The sequence below is a fragment of the Bicyclus anynana genome, chromosome 14, assembly GCF_947172395.1.
Source record: "Bicyclus anynana chromosome 14, ilBicAnyn1.1, whole genome shotgun sequence".
NCBI lineage: Eukaryota > Metazoa > Arthropoda > Insecta > Lepidoptera > Nymphalidae > Bicyclus > Bicyclus anynana.
Window position 1 is genome coordinate 8,174,843 of NC_069096.1, and position 25,147 is coordinate 8,199,989.

General features: G+C 35.1%; 1 protein-coding gene across 1 annotated transcript in view; it reads right to left on the minus strand.

Annotated features, from left to right (window-relative positions):
• Positions 1–24,224, minus strand: part of LOC112044435 (rho guanine nucleotide exchange factor 10) — a 68,918-nt gene extending 44,694 nt beyond the window's left edge. Inside the window, exons 1-3 of the mRNA XM_052885494.1 lie at positions 23,735–24,224; positions 19,628–19,731; positions 3,868–3,970 (exon numbers count right to left, since the gene is read on the minus strand). Coding sequence (XP_052741454.1) covers positions 3,868–3,970; positions 19,628–19,682 — 158 coding nt within the window. The 5' untranslated portion in view covers positions 19,683–19,731; positions 23,735–24,224. The remainder of the gene's footprint in view (positions 1–3,867; positions 3,971–19,627; positions 19,732–23,734) is intronic.
• Positions 24,225–25,147: the final 923 nt, after the last annotated feature.

Sequence of the window (25,147 nt, forward strand, 5' to 3'; positions counted from 1 at the left end):
AGTATACCGTCAAATCTGCAGCTCACTTAGGGATGTGAAACTGAAGAAAAATATCGAAATATGGTTATAGTAATGGTTTCGATACATTTTTTCACTTTCACATCCCTAGGCGTACTAAAGACTTGACGGCATACTAGACCGCGTGTGGCTGTCGTTTGCTACTAAATATACTCGTAAGTAATAAATAAAACTCACCACCACGTACTTTGTAGAGTTCCGAACTTTAAAAGAAAACGGAGCCCTAACAGGATCAAGTACTTTGTTGTCAGTCTGTCTGTCTGTCCGACGGATGTTCTCTTTAAGTCGGGGAATAGATCTCAGGTCTTCCAAACCGCTGAACGGATTTACCTAAAAAAATGTATTTCGTAGGTATATTGCAATATGGATATAAAATTCAAGGACTCATCATGAGGATTTCAAAATGGCATATCATCAACATATTAAAAAAAACTACAGTTAGGAAAACTTTACTTAATTTATTAATTGTCTATACAAAATACGCGAGGCGGATGACTATGGGTGCGAGCAGGTTAGGCAGTCGGGTTTTTTTTTTAATTATTGATACGTTTAACCGTCGCGTCGTGGGTTTTTTCATTTTATTCAAGTGAAGCTTGGAGTTTCATATGTACCTTTGTTTGACACGTTACGCAAGCAGGCCAAAAACGAGGCAAGTTGATCAAAAACGCTTATAAAATCATTATAGGCACGCATGTACAACAAAAAGTACCCAAGTACCCAACTAATAAAATGATTTAGCGGCCAGCCAGACAGGCACGAAGGCAGTGCCCTCGGAGCACAGGAAATTCGTGTTAATTGTTGTACGTTACACCGCTAATTGTCGAGTGAGACCACAATGGTCACGGGTTTTGAAAGCGTGTGCTAACCTCAAATCATCATAGACACAATGTACTTAAACGGGATGTTACGTGTATGTTATCTTATACCTCAGACCAATTATTGTATAGAACCTGCCTCGCTAGACGTTACTTTTCTGTCAAAGTATATGATCAACGATATGCGATTATAAAAACTGTCTGTATAGAATCGATGTTAAATAGTTGTAATCGTGTTCGTCGGTTAAAGAGCTCCGTAAAAATACCTTTTTTGTGTAATTGAATTGTGTAAAAAACGGGCAAAAACTTCTAGTTTAGTATAAGATATATACAAAATTTAAGCTCTTTTTCCTCAGAAAATGAAAGACAATTTTGTTCGTGACTATGAGTGCGATACAGGTCCTTCTATATTGGTCTGAGTCTTATACGCGTATGTTTTTTTTAATCGTTTCATTGAACTAGTTACGCATTGCAATGCAAATTGGTCACACTCACAACAAATGACAAGTAAAGGAAATTCAATGGTATTGTGACATAGCATAGCATGCGAAGATGAAGCATGAGAATAAATCAGAAACTAAATTAGTAAAGTAAGTAAATATATTCGTAGGAAAATTGTTTCCAATGGAAAAGTAGGAAGTTACCTTTCAAGATCCCCATATCGCCCCCCGACTTTCAAGTAACTACTTAGTATGTTTGAAAATATTCGATTGTTCAACCCCACTTTCTCCTTCCCTATCTAGTAAACGTCTACACCGATTTTGATAAAAAGTAAAGTGGTAAGACAGACAGACACATACAAACATAGCAGTCAAACTTATAAAAGCCTTCTACTTACGTCTGAAGTTAAAAATAATATCCATACATGGTCTATAAGTTTTTATAGCTACCAAGACAAGATAGTTTCAAGTGTTATTTAAAAAGCTTTACAGCAATAAATGAAACTATCAGAGTGGTGGGTTTAAAGTGGCTACAAGCAGTTGCAAGCTCCCCCATGTGTACGAATTGGTTCTAATTCCGGAAAAAGCATCAATCATACTTAGTAAAGACAGTCCGAACCTATTTCCTCCGTTTAAAATGATAGTTATGTCGTGGGTTTGAATGATTTTTAGTGCTATTAGTATAACGATCACTGTCATGATTGTTATTATGCAAATAAGTATAATAATGCTAATCTTACAATCACTTTTGCAACAATTAGGTAATACTAATAAGTATTATCGAAATCAAATCATTAAGTATTCTAATACATCTATAACTTTTTATGTTATTCAAATGACAATAATTAAGTTAAGTAAAGAAAGAAAGAAAAGTTTATTCAGAATACACATCAAACGAAAGAAAGAAAGAAAACAATAATTAAAATACATTGCAACTAGCATGATGTGATCCTAGATCCTAGACAAACTTCAACAAATATTAAAAAGAAAAAATATTAAAAAGAGACAGGAACGTAATTATACACAAATATATAACAAATAGGGAGGTGTACAAAAATAAACCAATAAATAAATGATAACATTATTATATTAAAGTATTACAAAATTACATAGTCCTCTAAAGCTAAACATATAAAAGATATATATTCTGTATAAGCCACATGATTATTTTTTGTAAATACTCTTTAAGGTTTTTGCATATTCAGTAACCTCACTGTTTATTATAGAATTTAAGAAATTGTGTCCATTCGATATTTTTCAATGAATCATGAAAATTGGTTACAGTAATCTGCAGTCTGCAGATTATCCGATCAGAAGCTGACAGAAAGTCAGCGGGAGTCTTTGTTTACTATATCGTATGAAGTGAAAAGACGTCTTGGTTAATTAAATACAAGTTATTATATTATAAATTTTCACTATTATAGTTATTTTTATATTGTAGCCTACAAATTGCTTGTTACATCATTATTATTATATAGCGTCGTTTTACGAAATAAAATTAACTTTTTTTATATTTATATAACCTTTACGTTAGTCAAGAAATTATTCTTTTAACAATGTGTAGTGTTAAAAGAATAATTTCTTAACTAACTTTTTTCTCAGTTTCCAAGGTTGGTTCAAGTCACATAGCTTTTGAACTGTAAGCCCACCTTGCAATATAACATTTGAGCAATCAAGCGAATTAAGCAAACTGATCGGCCACCGATTAAATGCTTGGCTGATCGAGAAACAATGGCACGGATTATAGGTCATTGATGCCATTTACCAATATAACATCCAAATCTCTATCTATACCCATATATATATTTAATTAAGTTTTTCTTAAATTAATAAAAAATGAACTACGAGGCGAAAAAATCAAATGAAATTTTCAATTACAGTCCAGACAATTTTGGGTAATTTCGAGTCTAACGCATAGCAAAATTGATAAATTAAAAAAAAATATATTAAATGATACATTTAAAATAAAGGAATTTTCGAATGCTCATTACAGTGATAGGGGTATGACGACAGAGAGGAGCGAAAGATGCGAATAAGCGACAACACATGCGTTTGTCAATGAATGAGTGAATAATGCGTCTGTCGTCCGCTCTACGTCGCTCAGATCAGTTACTTTTGGACTTGTATCGCACTCAAATTCACCAACAAAATTGTCTGTCGTTTTTAGACTGTACTGACTGAATATACTGTGTCCTTACACTGCACACAACTATAAATTTAAATTGCAATACATACACAGGTGTAATTTTAACATGTAGTGAAACATCGATTATTTATACGCAGTTTGTATAAACACTTTGATTGTGATCATATACTTTTGACAGAGGGGTAACGTCTAGCGAGGCAGGTCCTAAGGTAATTGGTCTGAGCTCTGTCGTCATGAATCCGCATTTCTATACTGCGGAATCCCCGTGCGCGCACAACAAAGACATAGGGTATGACGACAGAGAGACGAGAGATGCAAGCAGCAAGCTAAAACACACTCGCTTATCAATGAATGAACGACGAATGCGATGACCGAATGTGGTTTTCATATGGTTATATTTTGAGTTGAGTTGAGTTCAATGTGAGAGAGCTTCAAAGAGGTGACTCACCTCGAGTCCAGCGTAGAATTGAGCCGTTGCGAGCGCCTGAGCGGCGCGTTCCGCACCGCGCTCACTGGCTCCTCCCAGCTGCCTCCTGCGGACCGGTGCTCATCTGAGGAGGACACAGAGTTCAAATATATATCACAAGAAGTACACACTATTAACCTACTTATTTTTTAAATAGCGACTAATCGATTTGTTTTGCTTTTGTCACGTCGAGTCATGGACTGTTCTGAGATGAAAATTCTACTCTATGTTCTGCTCCAATGTCCTATTTATGTCTATATCAAATTTCATCAAAATCAGTTCAATAGTTAAGCTGCGAAAAGGTAACAGACAGACAGACATATTTTCGTAATTTATAATATTAGTTCGCACAACAACATTTAACATTTCCTGAGGCTCCCGATTTCGGAGTAAAACGTACCTAGACGATGTTCTGTCGTATCCAGGACCATACCAAAGGCTTTTAAATCCATACAAATAGGCTTATCTCAGGATTGTTCCATATACAAATACAAGGTAAAGATGAACGTTGTCTCTTAGATTTGCCGGTTTTTGGCAGTAACAGAAAATAAATCAGTTAGTCACCTTTTATAACTTTAAATATTTTTTTTCTGTTAAATTACTAATAGCGTTTACGTAACCATTTTACAATTAATAATAGCTATCGATCAATTATCCACCAGCCATTTGTTGAATGTTGGAAAAATAATGTAAAAACAAAAACGAAAAATATACGATCATAACACATAAATTCTAATACGAATACGATTTGAGGTAAAGAAACAGATAATCCAAAAGAAATTTATTTGCAGAACCTTTGTTCTTGAATTTCTAAGACGCCCGACGTTTTATAATGTGATTTTCGAGACAACATTTGTAATAAGTATATCAAAATAAAGGTTTAGTAAACAAAAGTTAGCTTATTCCGTTTCATTCAGAAGTCGATCTCTCTTCTAAGACTTCAGTGACTGGACTATTATATTATGTACTAGAGATTCAGCAGACACGCTGTATTAGTTTAAGTCTACTGTGGCAAGAAAAATCAGACAGTAACTTGCTAACTTCCTGTCATCATCATCATCATCATATGAGCCCATGGACGTCCACTGCAGGACTTAGGCCTTTTGTAGGGACTTCCAAACATCACGACACTGAGCCACCTGCATCCAGCGAATCCCTGCGACTCGCTTGATGTCGTCAGTCCATGGGTGGGGGTCGACCAACACAGCGCTTACTAGTGCGGGGTCGCCATTCTAGCACTTTCCTGTAAGTACCTACTCGTAAATGTCCTAATGGCTTAACGTATGTAAATTTACAATTTGGAACCTTTAATGCTTCTTTAAGTACTCTGGTAAGTGGTAGGTGACTGAAATTTTCATTGCTTGCCTCTTATGAGTATATCATATAGTTATTAAGAATTTTTTCGTAGTAAAAGGTAGAGTACCATGCTTACGAGAATTTATTGAAACTGTTGGGTAGATACTAGTTATGTTCCCGATGTGGCTTACGAAAGCTGCTTGGTTATAGACGATACGCTGGTTATTCTGATTCATATTAGTTGTGTGTAAAGATAAAGATGTTATTATAACACGTATAACTTATACCTTTATTACTTCATAGTTATAAACTAGTAAGTAATAAAGCTAAGTTATACGTGATAACATATTCAATGAAAGCTTTTTCGTTCTTTAAAAAGATAAATTATTAATAGGACGAATCTACAAGTAACTAATATTAAAATTAATACTGATTTATTAATTATTAATATTATTACTGTTATAAACGTTGATACCACAATTTAATTCAATTTCCACTTACGTTGTTTAATCTTCAATTGCGATTCCATGTAACGAAGCAATGGACAAAAAAGAGACACACATTAATGACTTAATGAACTAATTAATCATACAAAGTGACAATTCGAGATAACAGTTCAAAAGAATCTTTAGGTGACACCGTTCGGTTTTTTGAGGCCGGCATTCCAGTCTCGAATATTATCGGAAGCGAGCAACATCAAACCTTGAATTTGCGAGCGTGGGAGTAGACGCGAACGGTTCTGCAACACCTAGCACACGTTTACTTAACATAGAAATAATTTGATTATTGTCACTCTGCTAAACTTATTTGCAACTAGCTTGCTTGCTACTTTATTTTTTTTTAAATCTTTACAAGTTAGCCCTTGACTACAATCTCACCGGATGGTAAGTGATGATGCAATCTAAGATGGAAGCGGGCTAACATGTTAGGAGGAGGATGATAATCCCTTTCGGCTTCTAGACGACATCGTACCGGAGTCTTTGTCGGTAGGGTGGTGCAACGGTTGAAGCCTCCCACCAGCAGACCTTAACCAATTGAGAAAACCTCAATCGAACCCAGGACGTCCGTCTTGTAAATCCACCGCGCATACCACTGCGCCACTTCAAATTTTCATTTTTGATGTCAAAACTTTATCCGCTTGAAAATCAGTATTTCACAAATCTCGCGGAAACCATTGCCGGATGAAGTCCAGGGTAAAAAGTAACCTATATGTTGCACAATAACCTCCTCTTTTTTCCAGCAAAAGTCTCATTATCAAAATCGATATAGCCTTTCCAGAAATAGCCCGGATAAACACTTAAAAACAAAAAAAAAGTGCGCGTGTGTTTATGTATCGTGTAAATAATTAAGCACTCGAGTCAAACATTTTGTAATCACAGACGCTTCTATTTAATTTATGTATGTATATGTACAATTTACGTAAATATTTACATACTGTAATACGTCAGTGTTTACGAACTTTTTTTTGAATGATCAAGTTTATTCGGCTAACAACAAATTAAATTTAAAAAAATTAAACTAAGAATTACGAACAGTAAGTATATTACGAACTCTTGTAATATTTCTTTATCAGCTTGCGTTTTAATTTCACTAATTTACTTTCAGACTTCCTCGTCCGTTTCATAATATCACTTCACTGATCGATAAACTTCGTATGATTGTTTACAAAAAGTTAAAATATTGGTGTTTATCACTTGGCACTAAACACATGCTAACACTGTACCGTAGTACGTTTAACTAAACGGACAAGTCAACGAGGCAAATTATTGTACACAACATTAATTTATCAAAACTAGATGTTGCCTGCGACTTTGTTGGGATAATTCAAATTCATTTATTTCAAGATTTTCACTTTTGAAAAGTCAAGGTGAGTAGTGACTCTACCGCAGGTTAAATTGTCTCTTCTTTAGGCTACGCCGGTTTTTTGCAGACGCAAAAAGAGGGGTGTTATAAGTTTTACATGTATGTCTGTCTGTGGCATCATTGCTTCCGAACGGAGAAAGCTATTGTAATTTAGTTTGTTTTGTATGAAAGCTGACTTATGTGCGAGTGTTCTTAGACATGTTTGATAAAAATCGGTTGAGCCGTTTAAAAGTTCTGAAGGGTGAAAGTGGGGAAGGATAACCGAATGTCTGCAAATATACTCGAGTGGGGTCTCAAATGAAAGCGCACTGAAAGAGAATATTGATGAATTGATTGAGAGTGTAATTAATAATTTCATGACATACGGGTTTTTTCTAAATTTTCAATTTTGTGTTATTTCCGAGAAATCCTCAATAGTAGAATGGTTTGTAGTAGTACATCCCCGGTTGTAATGTCAAACATTAGGTATGAAATCCTAGGCCAGGCCTTGCAGTACTTCATTAAAATATTAATTGATAGAGATCATTGACCTCTTATAATAAAAGGACGCACAATCATGTAGAAAATGTCACTTTAAAACTGGCCAATTTTGCTTTGGCAGTTTTAGAATTATTATTAAAGAAAATTATACCTAAAGACCTTTAAATATAGTCCAATATTCAATGAAATCCCAAATTCAGAGCAAATTCAACCTTAAGAATTGAGTTTAAGGTTGAATTTGCAAATGCGACTACTTGAATTGAGTGCCAAGAAGTTGTGTTTGGGGACGTTTTTAGGTCGCTGATTGTGCATCCACTTTTTAATAGGATATCGATGATCGAGGTACATCATTAAACTCTTAAGCTTTTAATATTTACATACATTTACATATTATGTATCTACATTGCACATACAGACACAAGTTTACTTTTATTATGCTCGTAGTACCTACATAAGATAGAGCTTATATTATCAGTATACTAATGTGTTTCGGTAATACAGAGTTCATGACCCATTAACAATTCAATTTGCGACATCGGAGAAGTTAATCAAATTTTCGCTTCTAAGACAATTTGGACAAGGTAGAAAATCGTATGATAGAAATTTACAAACAATCCATCGGTTTGGTTGTCTAGCTACCCAGATGCCTGCGCAAATGTTTGCACAGATGATTGCTCTGTGTGTATATACCTAAAAACTACTGTTTTGTTATATTTGTTGTTACATTCATTATCTAAATGAATGTTAAACAATTACTAAGTGTTTCTCTTTTTAATAAAAACCTGATTTCTACACATAGAAACCAAAAGAGGTGCGGATTTTCATCCTCCTCCTAACAAGTTAGCCCGCTTCCATCTCAGATTGCATCACCACTTACCATCAGGTGAGATTGTAGAATGTGTATACGGCGACTTCACCCGTATCAAATTGTTAATATATTCGTGATAAGTATATAATGAACTTGTTTTCAAAAGGAAATAAAAAACTTGCTTAAGTATGGATTTCAGTATTGATAAAGCTAAGTTCTATAGAAGTAATTATGTTTATGTACTTTGTATCTAAAAAATTCAAAAGTACCTAGTCCAAATACAGAAATGAAAATTGCTTCACACAATACCAACAAGTCACACGTCAAATAAATGGGTCAAAACGATATCATTCTGAGAATTACACCAGATAGCTCGATGTTATCACTGGAGGTTATTGAAAAAAAAAAAAAATCTATAGAGTTTCGGGGCCGATGACCCGATTAGATAAACCGACCTCGGTGTAAACAGCAAACTCTGCAGGTAGTAACACTGGTCCAACACGAATCGATTTACGGCCGGTCAGTACCGCTTTATGTTAAGGGAGCTCTCGCACTATACGGCGACCACCAAGACTAGAATAATCGTTGGCCGTGGTCGCATGAGCTACGGTTTGCATGCGGCTTTTTTTGCGCCCGACCGATCGTAATGAAGCCGATTGTCAGTTGTTATTCTGCCTCTCTGCCAAAGTACAAGATTAACACTCTAACGCGTTTATAAAAACTGTTTCTATAGAATCAATGTTTCTTTGTTGTAATCGTTTTCGTCGTGTAAAGAGCTACCTCAAAATTCCGGCCTGTTCACAGTTACTTGAATGGTGTAAAAACAGTCAAAAAGATTACGTTTCGTTTGTAAGTAATTCTAAATATACTTATATAAAATTGTAATAAAAACTATAGTATATATGGCCACCATCAAGACTAGTCGTTGGCTGTGGTCGCAAAAGCTACGGTTTGCTTGCGGCAACTTCCAGGACAGGTTGTACTGCAGCCTACTGTAAGTTGTTATTTTATCGCAACACTGGCTGTCCGGGCCGTATTCGCTGTCACAAAACCACTGCGCGAACGCTCAAGCAAACTACACGTGTAGCTACAAGTAGGTTGCAATGCTACAACTACTCTCGTGTAGCCCGGTCTGCGGCCAATATGTCGGCGCGGTCAAGTGCCCGATGTTCATATTATGACTTCTTCAGTTATCCTGGTTGTTGCGGCTATTGGTCGTGGTCGTGGCCGTCTAGTGAGCTAGGTCCCTTAGGCACCGAGATCAGAACCACCGCTCCGCACGCCCTGTCACTCACACACTCATTGTTTGAACCTAGGTCTGTATGATTCATGCCGCCATATTGCAACTTTTAGATAAGAATGCAGCAAATAGGGCGTTGCGGGCAAACAATTGAAGAGTTATTATGCCTTTGACATAGATTGTTGAACTGGGACCTGGTTTGGCTGTTATTTAAAACAGGATCTAGTGTATAAGCAATAAAGTAAATATTAATTTAAAGCTATGTCCTAAATGTACCTATGTTTTATTGATAAAGGCCTAGGTGTCCATATATCGTACTTTATTTTATAAGCTTTTAGGTTAGTCTTTATGATACCTATCAGAAAGTATGTCCTTTTATGTAATAATATAGACATAAGGCTTGGACCACTATTGAAGTATTAGTTTTCATTTCTATTGAAGTATTAGTAAGTATTGCCAGGTCTAAGATAAGAAACTCATCGGTAGGTCTTTAAAAAAGTTGCAATTTTAATAAGTTAAAAATTAGCGCTGATTGTTTCCATGATTCTTTGTCTGACCGCTGACCAAAACTAATCTAGATCTAACTAGGAAGTAGGAAGATACTGTACGATTTTATAACCTAGATGTTAATTTACCGACTCCTAGACATGTTTATTGGAATAACCAATAACAAACATGGACTTACAACAAACAAAAAACATGTATTGTTAATATAAAGTTACACACTGACGTCAAAAGTGTTAAGTGTCACTGGTTTCGTTTAAACGCCGCATCATAGCCTAACCACAATTACTAAACTACAGGTATATTCCCAGAAAATATAATCCAAGAAATTGAATCATTAAATCATATGTAAATTTTAATATTATATTTACGTATATATTATATTATATTTATATATATATTTTTAATTATTTATATATATAATTACATATAATGTATTGCACCTTCCCGCTCTTTCTTTGCAAGTTCTCTCGTCAGGGGTTGCCTGGTAGAGATTACTTATAGTAATAAGGCCGCCTTTGCATGCTAAGTTTAATTTATGTTTTTAATGTTTCAATTTATAATTGTATTTTTGTGTGCAATAAAGTATTTCTTCTTCTTCTTCTTCTTCTTCATTAATTAATTTTGCACTCCTGTACGTGAAAATTTAAGAAGACAAGATGAAATTCAAGTAGACCTACATTCCCATCGTTAATTCACACTAAATTTATTATTACTTCTCTGTTCAAGTGCATAATTTTTATATAATATATAAGTTATAAATGGGACTACAACAGCAGCAGCCTAAACCTAAATGGCTGGTGAGAGGCTTCGGCCGTGGCTAATTACCACCCTACCGGCAAAGGCGTACCGCCAAGCGATTTAGCGTTCCGGTACGATGTCGTGTAGAAACTGAAAGGGGTGTAGATTATGATCTTCCTCTTAACAAGTTAGCCCGCTTCCATCGTAGATTGCATCATCATTTACCATCAGATGATATTGTAACCAAGGGCTAGCTTGTAAAGAATAGAATAATGAAAAAAAAACACTTAGGGGTTTAGGCGAGCGTAAAAGCTCATCTAGGTCGACTCCGAGGACTAGAAGAACGTAGTCTGTCAGACTCAGTCCTCGGCTTAGACTACTGCTAGGAACATTGGGAACTATGGATTTTGTGGACAAAGGGAGATCTGTATTCAGTTGTGTCATCACTGTAACCCTAGTTGGAATTCAAGTTTCGGTGACGTAAGAATGGACTGGAATGGATCTGCGTGATCAAATCAGATATGAGGAGATCCGTAGAAGAACCAATGTCACGGACATAACTCAACGAGTCGCGAAGCTGAAGTGGCATTGGGTGGAGCAGATATTATGTCGAAGAGCCGATGGACGTTAGGGTCCCAAAGTGCTGAAATGGCGACCCCGCACTAGAAAGCGCAGTGTTGGTCACAGGGATTTGTTTGACAGTCCCTAAAAAAACCTAGATCCTGTAGTAAACGTCCTGCAGTAAACGTCCATCGGCTGGTATGATGACGAAGAATGGACTTTGTATTTTCCGGGGTGCTGTGGTCTGTCTTGTGTCTGCGGTCATTATCCAAATCGTAAAAAATACATATTCAGCGTTTCTTTTTGTAGTATACGCCGGAGACGAGGGTATTAAACTAAATAAATTGGTGTAACCTGTACTCTAAATACTTATTTAGAGCCGGTTCCACCGCCTTCTGATAACTATCGGTTAGTCTAAACGTAAGTTTTGTCACTTTGTCACTTGTCGAATACAAAACTTGCGAACTTATCAAAAGATGGTGTAACTGGCCCTTAATCTTGCTGTAGCACTACATACAATACCACAAAACAAAATCTAAACCCAACAACTAGCAGTCCAAATTGTATGTATTCAATTCACAACAAGTGGGTGAGGTCAATGGGTCGATAGTTAACTAATTTAATATTTATTCAGATGTTTAAAAAGGTCAGTCGCTGAATTACTCGCGATTACAGTGCTAGATTACATCGATATTGTTTAGATATTCAAATTATAAACAGCTTAGGGTCTGTTGAATTTCAAATAGGTATGTTTCGCAATAGTTATCCCAAAGAGAAAAGGAATAAAATGTTATGCTAGCCACTCACCATTTAAGTAGTCCCAATTTCAAACTTTTAACAAAGAATCAGGACCTTACTTAAGTCCCCATGATGATTCTATTTACGAATAAAACCTTCTTAGTTTTGTACGGAACATTATTTTAGTATGTTTTAACTTTACGAATTACACCTTATTCGTTTTAGTATAGTAAGCTAGTACTCGTAACAGTCAAGAATTAAAAAAAAATTACTTTAGCCCCTAGAGGCTGAAATGGTTGTTTAGCCCCGAAGTGGAACTGTAATATGACAGCGTTTATTAAGGAAGTAACGAAAAAATGCATTTTCCTTCTCGTTACATATTCATGATAACACATTTTATATCACTAAAAACCAAAATAACATTGGAATAGTAATAAAATTAAGTCGAATGTTTAATTTGTAAATGCCGTTACATTAATTCATAATAGCAAACTGAATGTCATGGACCGCGCATGTTATCGCTTTATTATACCTACTCTAGTAGGAAATTTATGAATGAATTAATGAGTTGACTCATAGTTTACCTGTTCCTCGTTAATTCATTAACAAGTTAAATCGAATTGTGTATCTTCATTCATGAATACTGAATCGATTCAAATAATTCGCCGATTATGTTAAATTGACAGTTGGTGTATAATTGTAATCGTTAGCGGTCACAGTTAAGCCGGATTTATATTTGTCTGACGTGTCGTGTCGTGTCGTGACTCATCAGAACAGAATGGGTATCATACATTTTGTATGCGGCACATTAGAAGCCATCACGACATGTCACAACACATAAGTGTAAACGTTACCATATACCGATTCTGATCTGATACAGATCAGAATCGGTCACGACACGACACGTCAGACAAATAAAAATTAGGCTTTTATCAAATTTTCTGTCGGCTTCACCTTTTATCACTAAAATATATTTTAGGTAAGCACAATATACTTAACAAAAATTAAAAGATACTTAGAAGACACCAACATTTAGATAAAAATTAGATAACGCTAAAAGTCATCATCATTATCATTATCGACCCATGGCAGACTTCACACACGTAGAGAATTAAGAAAATTCTCAGGTATGCAGGTTTCCTCATGATGTTTTTCCTTTGAGATATTTAATTTCTTAAATTCCGGATTCGGACCGGATTCGAACCTACGCCCTCCGGAATCGGCGGCAGAGGTCATATACACTGGGCATGATATCTGTCCATCTTATTTAAGGGCGTAAGTAATGTTACCTCAGTATGAATAATAATATATTGAGTAAATAAAAAAAAAATTAAAAAAAATTACCGATATCAATAACACAAAACATAAGTACTGACTAAACCAAAAAGCGAAAAATAATATCATTCTAAGTTCTATATATCATATCGAAATGTCGAAACAATGGAATAGCTACGAAAGCTTGTGGTAAGGGCCCTGCATAGATGAGACACTAAATTTGAACGTCTGCTATTTCAATATCTCTGTGGAGTGTCAAATATCAAAATTGCCATGAAAAATTCGTTCATCTTATCTAAATTACACAATTTGATTAAAAAGCCTTAAAATCTCAATTTATTTATACGTAATAGTTCTAATACAATTTATAGATAACTGCCGTTTTTCGCTGTTAATGATGAAAGTGAAAAAAAAAAAAAACATTACATACCGATTTGTTTGAGCGGTTCCTCGATAACCGGACATAACTTAACTCTATTCACAACAATGACCAACGTAAACTGCATCGCGAAACTGTACTGGCACAATCACAACGACAATACGGTCCTCTCACATCACTGTAACTTATTGGGCAATGCATCGTTCGCAGCGTGCAACGCACTGCACAAACCGTTTAGAACTAAGCCGGATTTGCATAATAATTGTCGCTAACTATGACAATTGGTGAGTCTACCAACTAACTGAGGAAAAAATCATCAAACGGCAAACACTCGTTCGTACAATTTATTAAGTTCACGATGTTAATTGTGAACACTCGCCTCCCGCATCAATTGAGAGCGGGCCGCAACGGGGGAACTTTCGAGGACGAATATAAACACAATAGTACGTAGAGCAGCGAGTATTTCTGTGAATTGCATCGCAGTGAAGACAAAATGGCATCTAACTACGATATTCCGAGAGCTGGTAGATATTTTTTTGGTAGCATTTGAGGCAAGTTGAAAACTTGTCGTGTACCTCTCTTAAACTGCTTTAGTCCCTAACACAAAACTGGAGCCTGGCTGGGGGCTCGTTATCAACCCATATACGGCTCACTACTGTGCTCGAGTCTCCTCTCAGAATGACAGGGATTAGGCTAATAGTCCACCACGTTGGACGTCGGACGTTTTCACCGTTTAAGACACGTAATATTTAATTTCTTAAATTGGAGGCTAGGGGAGTAGTGGGGCTTTTTTCCAAAATTGTTTTGCAAGCATCTGGCGAAGTCTCTAAGACCCGCCTAACTATTCTGACTTAATTAACTTTTAATATCTAAATATATATTCTATTTAAAGGTGAACCAAATCACAGGATATTTTTTTGCAAAAAAAATTGTTTAAAAGGTTCACTTTTATTTTATTTTTTTACAAAAATATAAAAGTGAGAGTACTCTTCAGCCAGGTCTCCATTTTGTGTCAAGGGTATAGGAGACGTACAGTACAAGTTTTCATTTTGCCTCAAATAATTACCACAAAAATGTCAACCAGCTCTCGGACTATGATCACAATATTCGCTGCACTGACCAATGATATTAAAGTGAGGTATTTGTTGCTAAATTATTATCGGCAACATGCTTCTGACTAAGAAGTTAATAACCAACTGCCAACTGTATTACTGGTTAAACATCAATTTGTTTAAACAATCACTTGACGAGTGTATGTAACCCACATTTTGTACGTGAAGCAACAATTACATATTGTTTATTTTCTTCCACATACGAGTATTGATTTGTTAGAATAGCTAAAGCTAAACCGTAATAATAATAGATAATAGTTTTATTTGGAACATGGAATTAAAAACATGGCCTACCTATAACATAATTACAGTTAATATGTGCAGATTGTAGCCTCAATAGCTCAACGGTAAGAGCGTTCGGACTCATCATCGAGGGGTGGTGGATCGATCCCCGCCCCGTTGGTCTATTGTCGTACCCACTTCTAACACAGAATTTCCCGACTAACTGGAGGTGAATGGAATATTGGTCATATTTAAAAAGACGTAGCAACCATTATTTAAAAAAAAAGATGTAGGTTTCTATTGGGAAAAGAATTTTCAAAATCGGATCCACATATAAGATGTAGACATAACAATAAAATCAAATCAAATATTTAAAAAAAAATAGCAAGGAAGAATACTTATTTCATTCTTTTTGACTAACAAAGTGAAAAGAAAATACTTAAACATGCTGTAAAATTTAAAAAAAAAACATCTGGTCATTTTGTGTGGAATTTGCAATTTCAGGAGACAGGTGGCACAAAGTCCACTGGGTCAAGTCAAGTATTAAGTTAAATACTCGTTTTTCATCATTAAAAACGTAAGATTACAATAGTTATTACATTGTATTATTAACGGTAGCTAATTTCAACGATCTAGCCTCGTCAACAAATGGTCGCCGACGAAGCAAATGGAGTTAATTCTATAAATATAATAAGAGAAACACATTTATATGTACACACACGTCTGCGGTGCGCTTCGTCGGTAGTTTGTTATTTAGTGGGGTGATTTTATGTGTAAAACATTTGCTCTCACATGTTATTTTACTACATGTGGCAGCTTAATTTTTATTAACTACAGTTACAAGTTCATCTCGTAAATAGTTATACCGTTAAATACATCTAATGATCAAACTTAAAAGCTCGAAAGAGTTGTTTTGTCATTACAATGCACTTTATACAAGTGTTCAACCTTGACTGTGACCATCAAATCACACTAATATTATAAAGGCGAAAGTTTGTGTGTATGTGTGTATGTTTGTTCCTCCTTTGCGTTGCGGTTACTGAAGCGATTTGGCTGAAATTTGGAATCGAAATAGATTTTACTCTGGATTAACTTTTCATCCCGGAAAAATCCATGGTTCCCGCGGGATTTGTGAAAAATCTAAATTCCAAGCGGTCGAAGTCGCGGGCGTCCGCTTGTAGTTAAATAAAATTTAATTAATTAAATTTTTTTAGTTATCGAATAATATCGAACAAAATTTTAATAAAAAATATTCAACCGACTTCAAAATTAAAAAAATGTTTCTACTAAACTTGAACACTAACACCGTATGTGCTACCTTCTGATCAGTTTTTAAAGGCGATGCCAAGACAGTGATGTATTAATTCAAGGCGATTCTCACACATCCTTAGAATTATCAAAACTTTCCTGAATTCCGAACCGGTGGTAGAATCTTTACAAATATTCAACTGACGTTTCATAACTGCTTGTAAAATGAGCCTACTTGTAATAAATGAATTTTGAATTTTGGGTCTTTCAGAAACGGCTTTAATTAACACGGAATTCCGGCTTGAAATATGTCTTTACTAATAAAAAAAGAATCATCAGAATCGGTTCATAAACGACGAAGTTATCCGCGAACATACACGAAAAAATACAATAAATCTGTAAATTTTCCGCTAGCAGTCCGCAATACACAATGAAAGTATTTTCCACATTGTCACAGTGTACAATATTACACCAGCCCACCCCAAGTCAAATTCTCCAAGCAGGTTCTATTACAGGCACCTTATAACGCAATACATTTCATTAAATTAGATAATATTGTAACCACTAACAGGTTAACCTTGCGTACGACCTAAATTTCTAAGCCCTATCAGCGATTAAGCTTAAAATTGGAGTGTCGTGGGCAGTGCGTAGGATTTGTCTCATTAATCTATCTTTATAGATTGCGATAGTATTTAATTGGTTCCATGAATAATTAATAAGTATAATACGAGAAAAACAAATCGATCTGATAATAGCGTTTCAGCTGCGCATGATTAGTTTTGGTCTGACTCACGTTGATTCTCTTTCAACGATCGCAAACGCTTCGAAATCTAAAAAATGTATGGAAATGACAGATCTTGATTACGTGACCTGTCGATAGCAAGTGTCATTCACATAAATTTTTCTAGTTTTCGAAGCGTTTGCGATCGTAGAAAGACGAGCCATTTGGCTACAGGGGCAGACCTTTGATCTAGATAATAACTATTAGAAAGAAGAAAGATTTTTTTGGTTACTTGATTGATTAGCGAATAGGCTCAAACTACTGGGCCGATTTTAAATTCTTACAACAATAGAAAGTTCCGTTATCAGCGAGTAACATAGGCTGTATTTCATCCCCGCATTCCTAAGTCTATGCTCCTACCAGTCAGAATCCAACCATGTTTTTTAATAGAGATATTATGTCACTAGCGCGTCGAACCTGAGGCGAACAATTTACAGTGTCTCGTTATTGTGTCTCTGAGATGAGTTATGAGATGAGTAATTGAATATGTTTGTCCCATTCGCTCACGACCTGTCAGAAACGCAAACTCTGAGCAGTCGGGTGTTAGTGCCTACTCTAGTTATAAACCTTGTGTACACTGCTGACCATCACAAAATTCTCTCGCAATTCTCGTACTTCGCATTCTGACGCTTTCGTTAGGTCTTATTTTCGTTCAGTCAAAGATTTCTCGGTCGTCGACATCTGTTACTTCATAATTCTCGTAACTTCGTTCCAGGTATAATTAGATTACGCAGCCAATAAGAGCTTAATTAAGCTTTTGATCACCCACATGGTTAAAGCGAAACAGAGTCTTACATGACGTGTCAGTTGTTTGAATATCAAGTAATTTTATTAGATCCGTGGAACATTTTTAGAATTAATTATTATCATGTTACTTTTCCATGACTAGCTATATCTTCATGAGACGCTCAACTTTTTTATTTAAGAAAATTCTTGATTCTGGCTAAATGGGCTACCAGGTAAATAAAAATTTTTAAGCGTCGGAACGAGATTATCTCGTTTAAAAATGTATTTAACTTGATAGTAAGTAATCAATTGTAAAAATGCTCGAGAGATCGTGGGCTATTTCTGTAATAAACATGAATAACTAGCGTAGTCACGGGACTCCGTTCAGTATATTCAGTTTTTTACAAATCCCGAGGCAATCGCCAGTTTTTCTGGGATAAAAAATAGCCTATGTTCTGGTCCAATGTACAATTTATCTCTATACCAAATTTCATCCAAATCGGTTTAGTGATTTAGCCGTGAAAAGGTAACACATAGAGAGACACTTACATTGCATTTATAATATTAAGTACTATGGATGGAAGCATGATTGAACAATCTCCAGATCTATTGCACTTTTAAAATATTTGCTTTATGAAAATATTAAGTACGGCAATGAGCGAAATTATTTAGTTTCATAAAAACCTTTTATTCTGGGACCCAAAATAAATCGACTTTTAAAAAAATATTATTAAGTAAGTCATATCTCTTTAGAGAAACTAGATTATTTACAATTCCTCGTATGAGCTCGTATTCACATTTCCAAGAATTATATACCTATTATTGTTGCCAAGTACTCATAATATCTTCTAGGAAAATATTATCAAGTTGGTAATAAAAACTAGATACTTGTACTGTCAGTCACAGATATCGCTTAGCGAATGGCAAAGCTGAAGTGGTAATGAGCGGGGTACATATTTCAAAGAGACGATGGACATAGGGGTGTCAGGGTGCTGGAATCGCGACCCAGCACCGAGAAGCGCAGTGATGGTGACCCCCCACTAGATGGACCGAGGACATCAAGCAGATTGCAGGGAGCCGCTCGATACTGGCGGTTTGAGACAGTTTTGTTTGGATGTACATGCAAGAGACCTATATCCAGCAGTGGACGTCCAACGGTTGTTAATGATGATAATGATAACTATAGCTTGGCAAATTCGTTCGTAACACTCCCACGTTCTTTCACCCCGTCACCCGCATATCATGGAAGTGTCATAAACGAACTTGCCAAGCTAAGAATATACAATAAGTTACCAAAAGAAATTAGGAAAGAAAAGAATATAAATTGCTTTAAAAATAATTTCTATAAATACCTAACTCATCAGGCATTCTACAGTGTAAATGAATATTCAAGTTGATATTATTGTTATTTTCATACATATTTTCATTTTTTCTTTTATATAGGTTAGGTAAGTACATATACAATATTATTTTTTTTTGTCACATGTTTAATCTTTTGCTATTATAATTTTTAAATGGTGAAATCGTCATTTGAATCATTAAATACTTAATAAATAATTTGCATGATAAATTGGCAAGATACAATTACCTCTACCAATATCAAAAAATTGATTGATTGAACGACCACCAATACAATATCAATAAATTGATTGATCGATTGATTGATTGATTGAAGCTATACACAAGTCTTTTTTCTATGCTAAGCCTCAAACACTACTCGCTTCGATAAAGGCTTCTTAAGTAAGTGTAGTGTTGAAGAGTGACTCACATTTGATGAGCACGACCGAGTCGTGGGGCTCGCACTGCACCTGGGTGGCGTTCATGGCCAGCAGCCCGCCGCTGCCGGCCCCGCCACCCGCCCCGCTCGCCTCCCTGTCAAACAACACAAATTAATATTTTGCAAAACCACAACCTCGAGTCAAGTCACAAATGATGACTTTTATGTCAAGATTTCATTTTATCATCCACTAGCCAACGCCAGTTTCACCCGCGTAGTTCCCGTTCCTAAATATAGCCAATGGCACTCACAAATAACATGGCTCTCTAGTGGTAAAAGAATTTTCAAAATTGGTTCAGTAGATCTAGAGATTAACCCTTATATCATCACAAACTTTACCTCTTTATAATATTATTATATTATACTAGTATTAGAGTAAATTATTATACTAGTATTATACTAGTATTAGAGTACCTATACATAAATATTTTTTGTCATTTTAGTCACTTTGAATACATTGTATAAGCTATACTTCAGTCTTTTATATAGATACTGTATTCCCAAATTTTTTTTTTGTATAATAACACCAGAGAAGAGAGAATGAAAAGTCTAAGTTAAGAATAATGGCAGTATCTTTAGCTCAGGCACAGAATTTACTGTGGCTCAGGTGCACATTAGAAACATTATAGACTACTGTACTCATCTTGTTAATCCAGTCCAGTATCAATATTATAATCTAATAATATGAAATTCTCATTGCTGTGTGTTACCAAACTCCTCATAAACAGCTGGTAGGGGTAAGGTAGGGAAGATGTGCACATAAGTCAAGGAAAAGCTTAACCAGGTCTGCTAGTACTTATGTAAATCTACTGTACTGGTATTGCCATGTCTTGCAGTTCATTGAAAGGAGAACAGAGAACAATATTGTGGACTTCGTGAGTATACTCTCCAAATTAAAAAAAAATGTTGATGAAATGTTGAATGATGTTGTAAAGTTTGTAAGTTTATTTTTTTGTACTGTTCTGGATAGTTATTATTAAATGACCATAAATGATATGAGTATTATCAAAATACAATTAAAAATACTCTTTTACATGTGTTTCATACTTAACTATACATGACTAAAATAGAAATACCTACCAGCCTTTTTAAAATAAATATTACTCAATGTATTCATCTTATTATTCAATTATTGAATTAATTACTTTAATTATATAACAAAATATAATAAATCATAACACCTTGAAGTTCCTCAGCGTAATCTAGTTAAATACTTAAAATTTAAAATTACAAATATATGTAGATCATGGCTACTTTATGACAGCAGAGTTGTTAAACAGAAATGTAAATGGGGTAATAACTATAGCTGCTAATTTATTTTTCACTTAAATGACAATCCAACTTATTACTCAACATTGGAGGGTAAGTAATATTTTTTTCATAATAAATGGTCAATATTGCAATATTGAGATATCAAGCAGTTTAAAAAGTTTAATTTCTTAGCTTGTAATGTTTGTTTGACTTTCAAAGATTTTCATTTTATGATAGAATAGAAATATGACTGATCTAAGAGAGCAATAGAGTTAAGAGAATAGGTGTAGGTCGGACAATATTAAAAAACAAAAATATACATAAGATTACTGCCATGTGGAACTGTTGAGTCAACTATTATTTGTTCGGATAGTTGTTTCAGTCAATGTACTTATAGTGAAAAGCTTTGACTAACATCTTAAGAAGCTTTTTAAGAAGTTTTTACTGTTGGATCAAGAGTCGGAAACAAAAGGCAGTGATGCTTGAGATTGCATATAACCTTGACTGCAGGTTGCTTGGACACTCAAATGTGCTACAGCGGGAGTTTTTAAAAATTTTTAATAGTGTTCTGTATTAAGTATATTTTTATATTAACATTGTTATAAATTAAAAAATATGTCAAACAAGTAAATAAATGAGAGAGAAAAAACATAAATAAATATTGATAGCTACAGATAGCTAATGAATTTAATACTGTAACCAACCGGACACTGGAATACCTCCATGTTCATCATTCAACCCATATTCGGCTCACTGCTGAGCTGGAGTCTCCTCTCAGAATGAGAGGGGTTAGGCCAATAGTCAGTCGGATTAGCAGACTTTACACACACAGATAATTAAGAAAATTCTCTGGTGTGCAGGTTTACTCACAGTGTTTTCCTTCACCGTTTGAGACATGTGATATTTAATTTCTTAAAATGCACACAACTGAAAAGTTGGAGGTGCATGCCTACGCCCTCCGGATTCGGAGGCAGAGTTCATATCACAGCTCATACTCAATCATAACTAGGAAATTATTTTTCAGTTATCTAATCTACTTATATTATATCAAAACTGCCAATATTAGAAATACTCTTGGGTTGGGTTTATAACTCACCCAAACACAACAGCATCAAATACTTTGGGATCTGTGAAAATGTATTTATTTCAAAAGTTTCATAAGTCAAGCTCCTATTAAGAGATGCATCCTTTTGAATAAGAATAACTCAAAGTGGCGACCTAAAAAACTACACCACTTGAATTGTGAACAAATGAACATCAAGATAGATTTTTCACTTATTCATAAGATATCCATGTTGTTTTTTAGCACTTTCAAGTGTCCAGCTCTCCAGTGAAGTGTAAAAACGTGTTGATCTACAAATAGAATATTCAACATTCTAGAAATTTCATTGAAACTACATTCATTATAATTTATTATTGTGTTTAAACACAGAATGTGTTTTTTACAGAAACAAAAACAACAAAGGTCTGTCTTAGGTTAAAGGTTGTTTTTAAAATGTGTATTTAAATATTAATACACTTAACATAAAATAAACATAACAAGTTTTTATATAGGTAAGTAACTTATATGAAAATTTGTTAAGCATGTTTATTTAAAAATTGATTGATTGATTGATTGTCCTACTTGACTATTTTTTTATGGAGATAAATTAATTATTAGCAATTGATCATCATTAAAGTACTTAATCATAAGTATAAACTATTTATTATACAATTTCCTTTAAAAGATTATCATGCCACCTTAGACATTTTTGTAGACCTATATTCATTGTTGAAGTTATATCTCCAAGGGATTAGGCAATATTTTCAATGAAAGCTCCCAGGCTACTTGGCCTTATCAGACTCTTCCAACAATTATCCTCATATTTCAATATATTTGACAACCACCACAAAACCTTGACAAATTATGTATCAAAATTGTCACTATAAATTAAGTATATTGAGTGGTCTTTGAATTTATTGTTAACAGATAGACAGACACAGTGGAGGACTTTGTTTTTTACATATTTTATTGTATAGATTGTGCAATCATCAGCAATAATTTAAGCAAAATGGTTGAGGGACTTCATGACATGTGCAACAGACCTTCAGTTGAAGGTTACATTCTGCTTCACTTATTTACTTAATGTATTTTTTTTTAAACAAATTCTCTTAAAAATGCAACACAAACACAAACGCAACACAAACTATGTGCTCTCCTGTGCCTGTCAAAACATATGGACTGGCAAAAGAGCCTTAATTACTCAACAGTAAAGTGGTCAGACTCATCACCGAGGGTTGGAGGTTCAATCCTAGCCCTGCTGGACTATTCTTGTACTCACTCTTAATGCAGTCTTTCCTGACTAGTTAGAGGGGAATGGGTATATAGATCATATTTAACAGAAGATAATAACAAATAATCTTCAAAGATCACAGCAATGTGCAAAACTTGGTATCACAAACAGGTAATGGTGGACTGGCATGGCAAAAATGAATTTGTCAAGAATTGTCTTAGGACAACTGCTCACAAAGAACTCTACTGGCATTAAAATAATGATTTTTATTTTACATTAATTCCAAAGTTATTTTGGGTGCACTATGAGTGAGGATGTTTATGTTTGATTAATTGCACTCTGCTCATAATAAATTAATGTTTTTTGACATTTATTTCTAAAAATTCAACATAATAATATTTTGTTAGTAAAATTTTGTAATTGATGACAATGAAATGAAGGGGCATGATAAGATTTGTTTTCAATAGGCCGTCTTGAATGGAATTACCGTTTGACAGCGATAGTTGGTGTGATTGGTCACAGGTCTTTAATTATTTTAGGTCAAAGTACGATGAACTTGATCGTTCGTACTCACCGTAAAATGCTTATTGCCGGCACTTGCTTCCCTATGGAATGCGTGCAGGCGCAGCCCGCATTCGGTAGGAAAGCATTACCCACTGTTTTATGCACGTTTGGAAAGTTTCCTCAACGGAAACCGGCCACGACAACAATCACTGATCACTGCTGGGTTCACAGGCGCGTAACCTGACAGGAACGTACCGAAATAGCACCACTCTTGTTTTATTCACTTCAGACAAAAGGCACTGGTATCCAAGTAACAACACCGAACGGCGACACGGGTTTTCAAAGTCCGAATGTTTTCAGTGAGTTCATTACACAATCGCATTTGTGAACGCTTTTTTCACACGCGCATGCACATTGCACAGAAACTTGTTTCTGTCGCTTGTTGGGCGAAAGAAAATAAAGAACGAAGCGTCAATCTCACTACGATAACCGAAAAACACAAGCAAGCAACACAAACGCGCAGCTGGCTAGCCGTCGCCGTCACCGCGAGCGGGCCGCGGGTGTGGTGTGGGGTGCGCGGGCGGAGGGGCGAGCTCCCAGCGCCCCCCAACCTTCCTGCCTCGTCTCGCAAGTCATTTTCATTATGTTTATACTTATAGGTTATAGGTACGTTCATTTCATTTTATTTTGAAACTTGCATGCATGCGTTCAATAAATGGCTGCATATATATATACCTATTTAGAATTGTTTCGTTTCTGTCATGCTTACTTAAGCTATTTTTAGATAAATTGCCACAAAAATTATTGAATAAATAGTAGGTACCTATCTAACCTTTACATAACCTACGTAATCAGTTTATGAGGACAGTAGATAAAACTAATAAAATCGTACCTACCTATTTGAAAAAAAAATCACATAAGTACCTACTTAAATTGCGATAATGCATATAATATTATGCGTATAATGACCTACCTCAAATATTACGTATTTTATCATAATAATGTGTCAAGGGTGGTTAAGATATAATAGGTAAGATAATTATAATAATAATTAAGCAAGGTACTTTTTAGCATTTTTTGAACTATTAATATCTTCTAGCAATCAATCTTTCAGGTAAGTAGGTAGGTATAGGTATGGGATAGGAAGGAACCTATGTAAATCCATACGGTTTACTTATGTATACTTATATCGCATCAGAAGAAAGCATATGCAATCGAGTCAACGATTGAAAATTATCCGCACATTCCATAATAAAAATGGCCTTTTCACACGACACACTTTCGTTCAATTTTCGAGAAAGTGATCCATCAATGACGATCTATCAAGGGGTCTCGGAGTTTTCTCCATCATTGCCGAGGGAGCTCGGACAACCCCTGTAATTACGTGCACTTTGCCGGCAGATGAGTAAATGCTTGAAATTCTCGGTTGTGGGGAAAGTGAAGTGTTAATGTGACAGCATGATCATAGCATATCATCGTACAG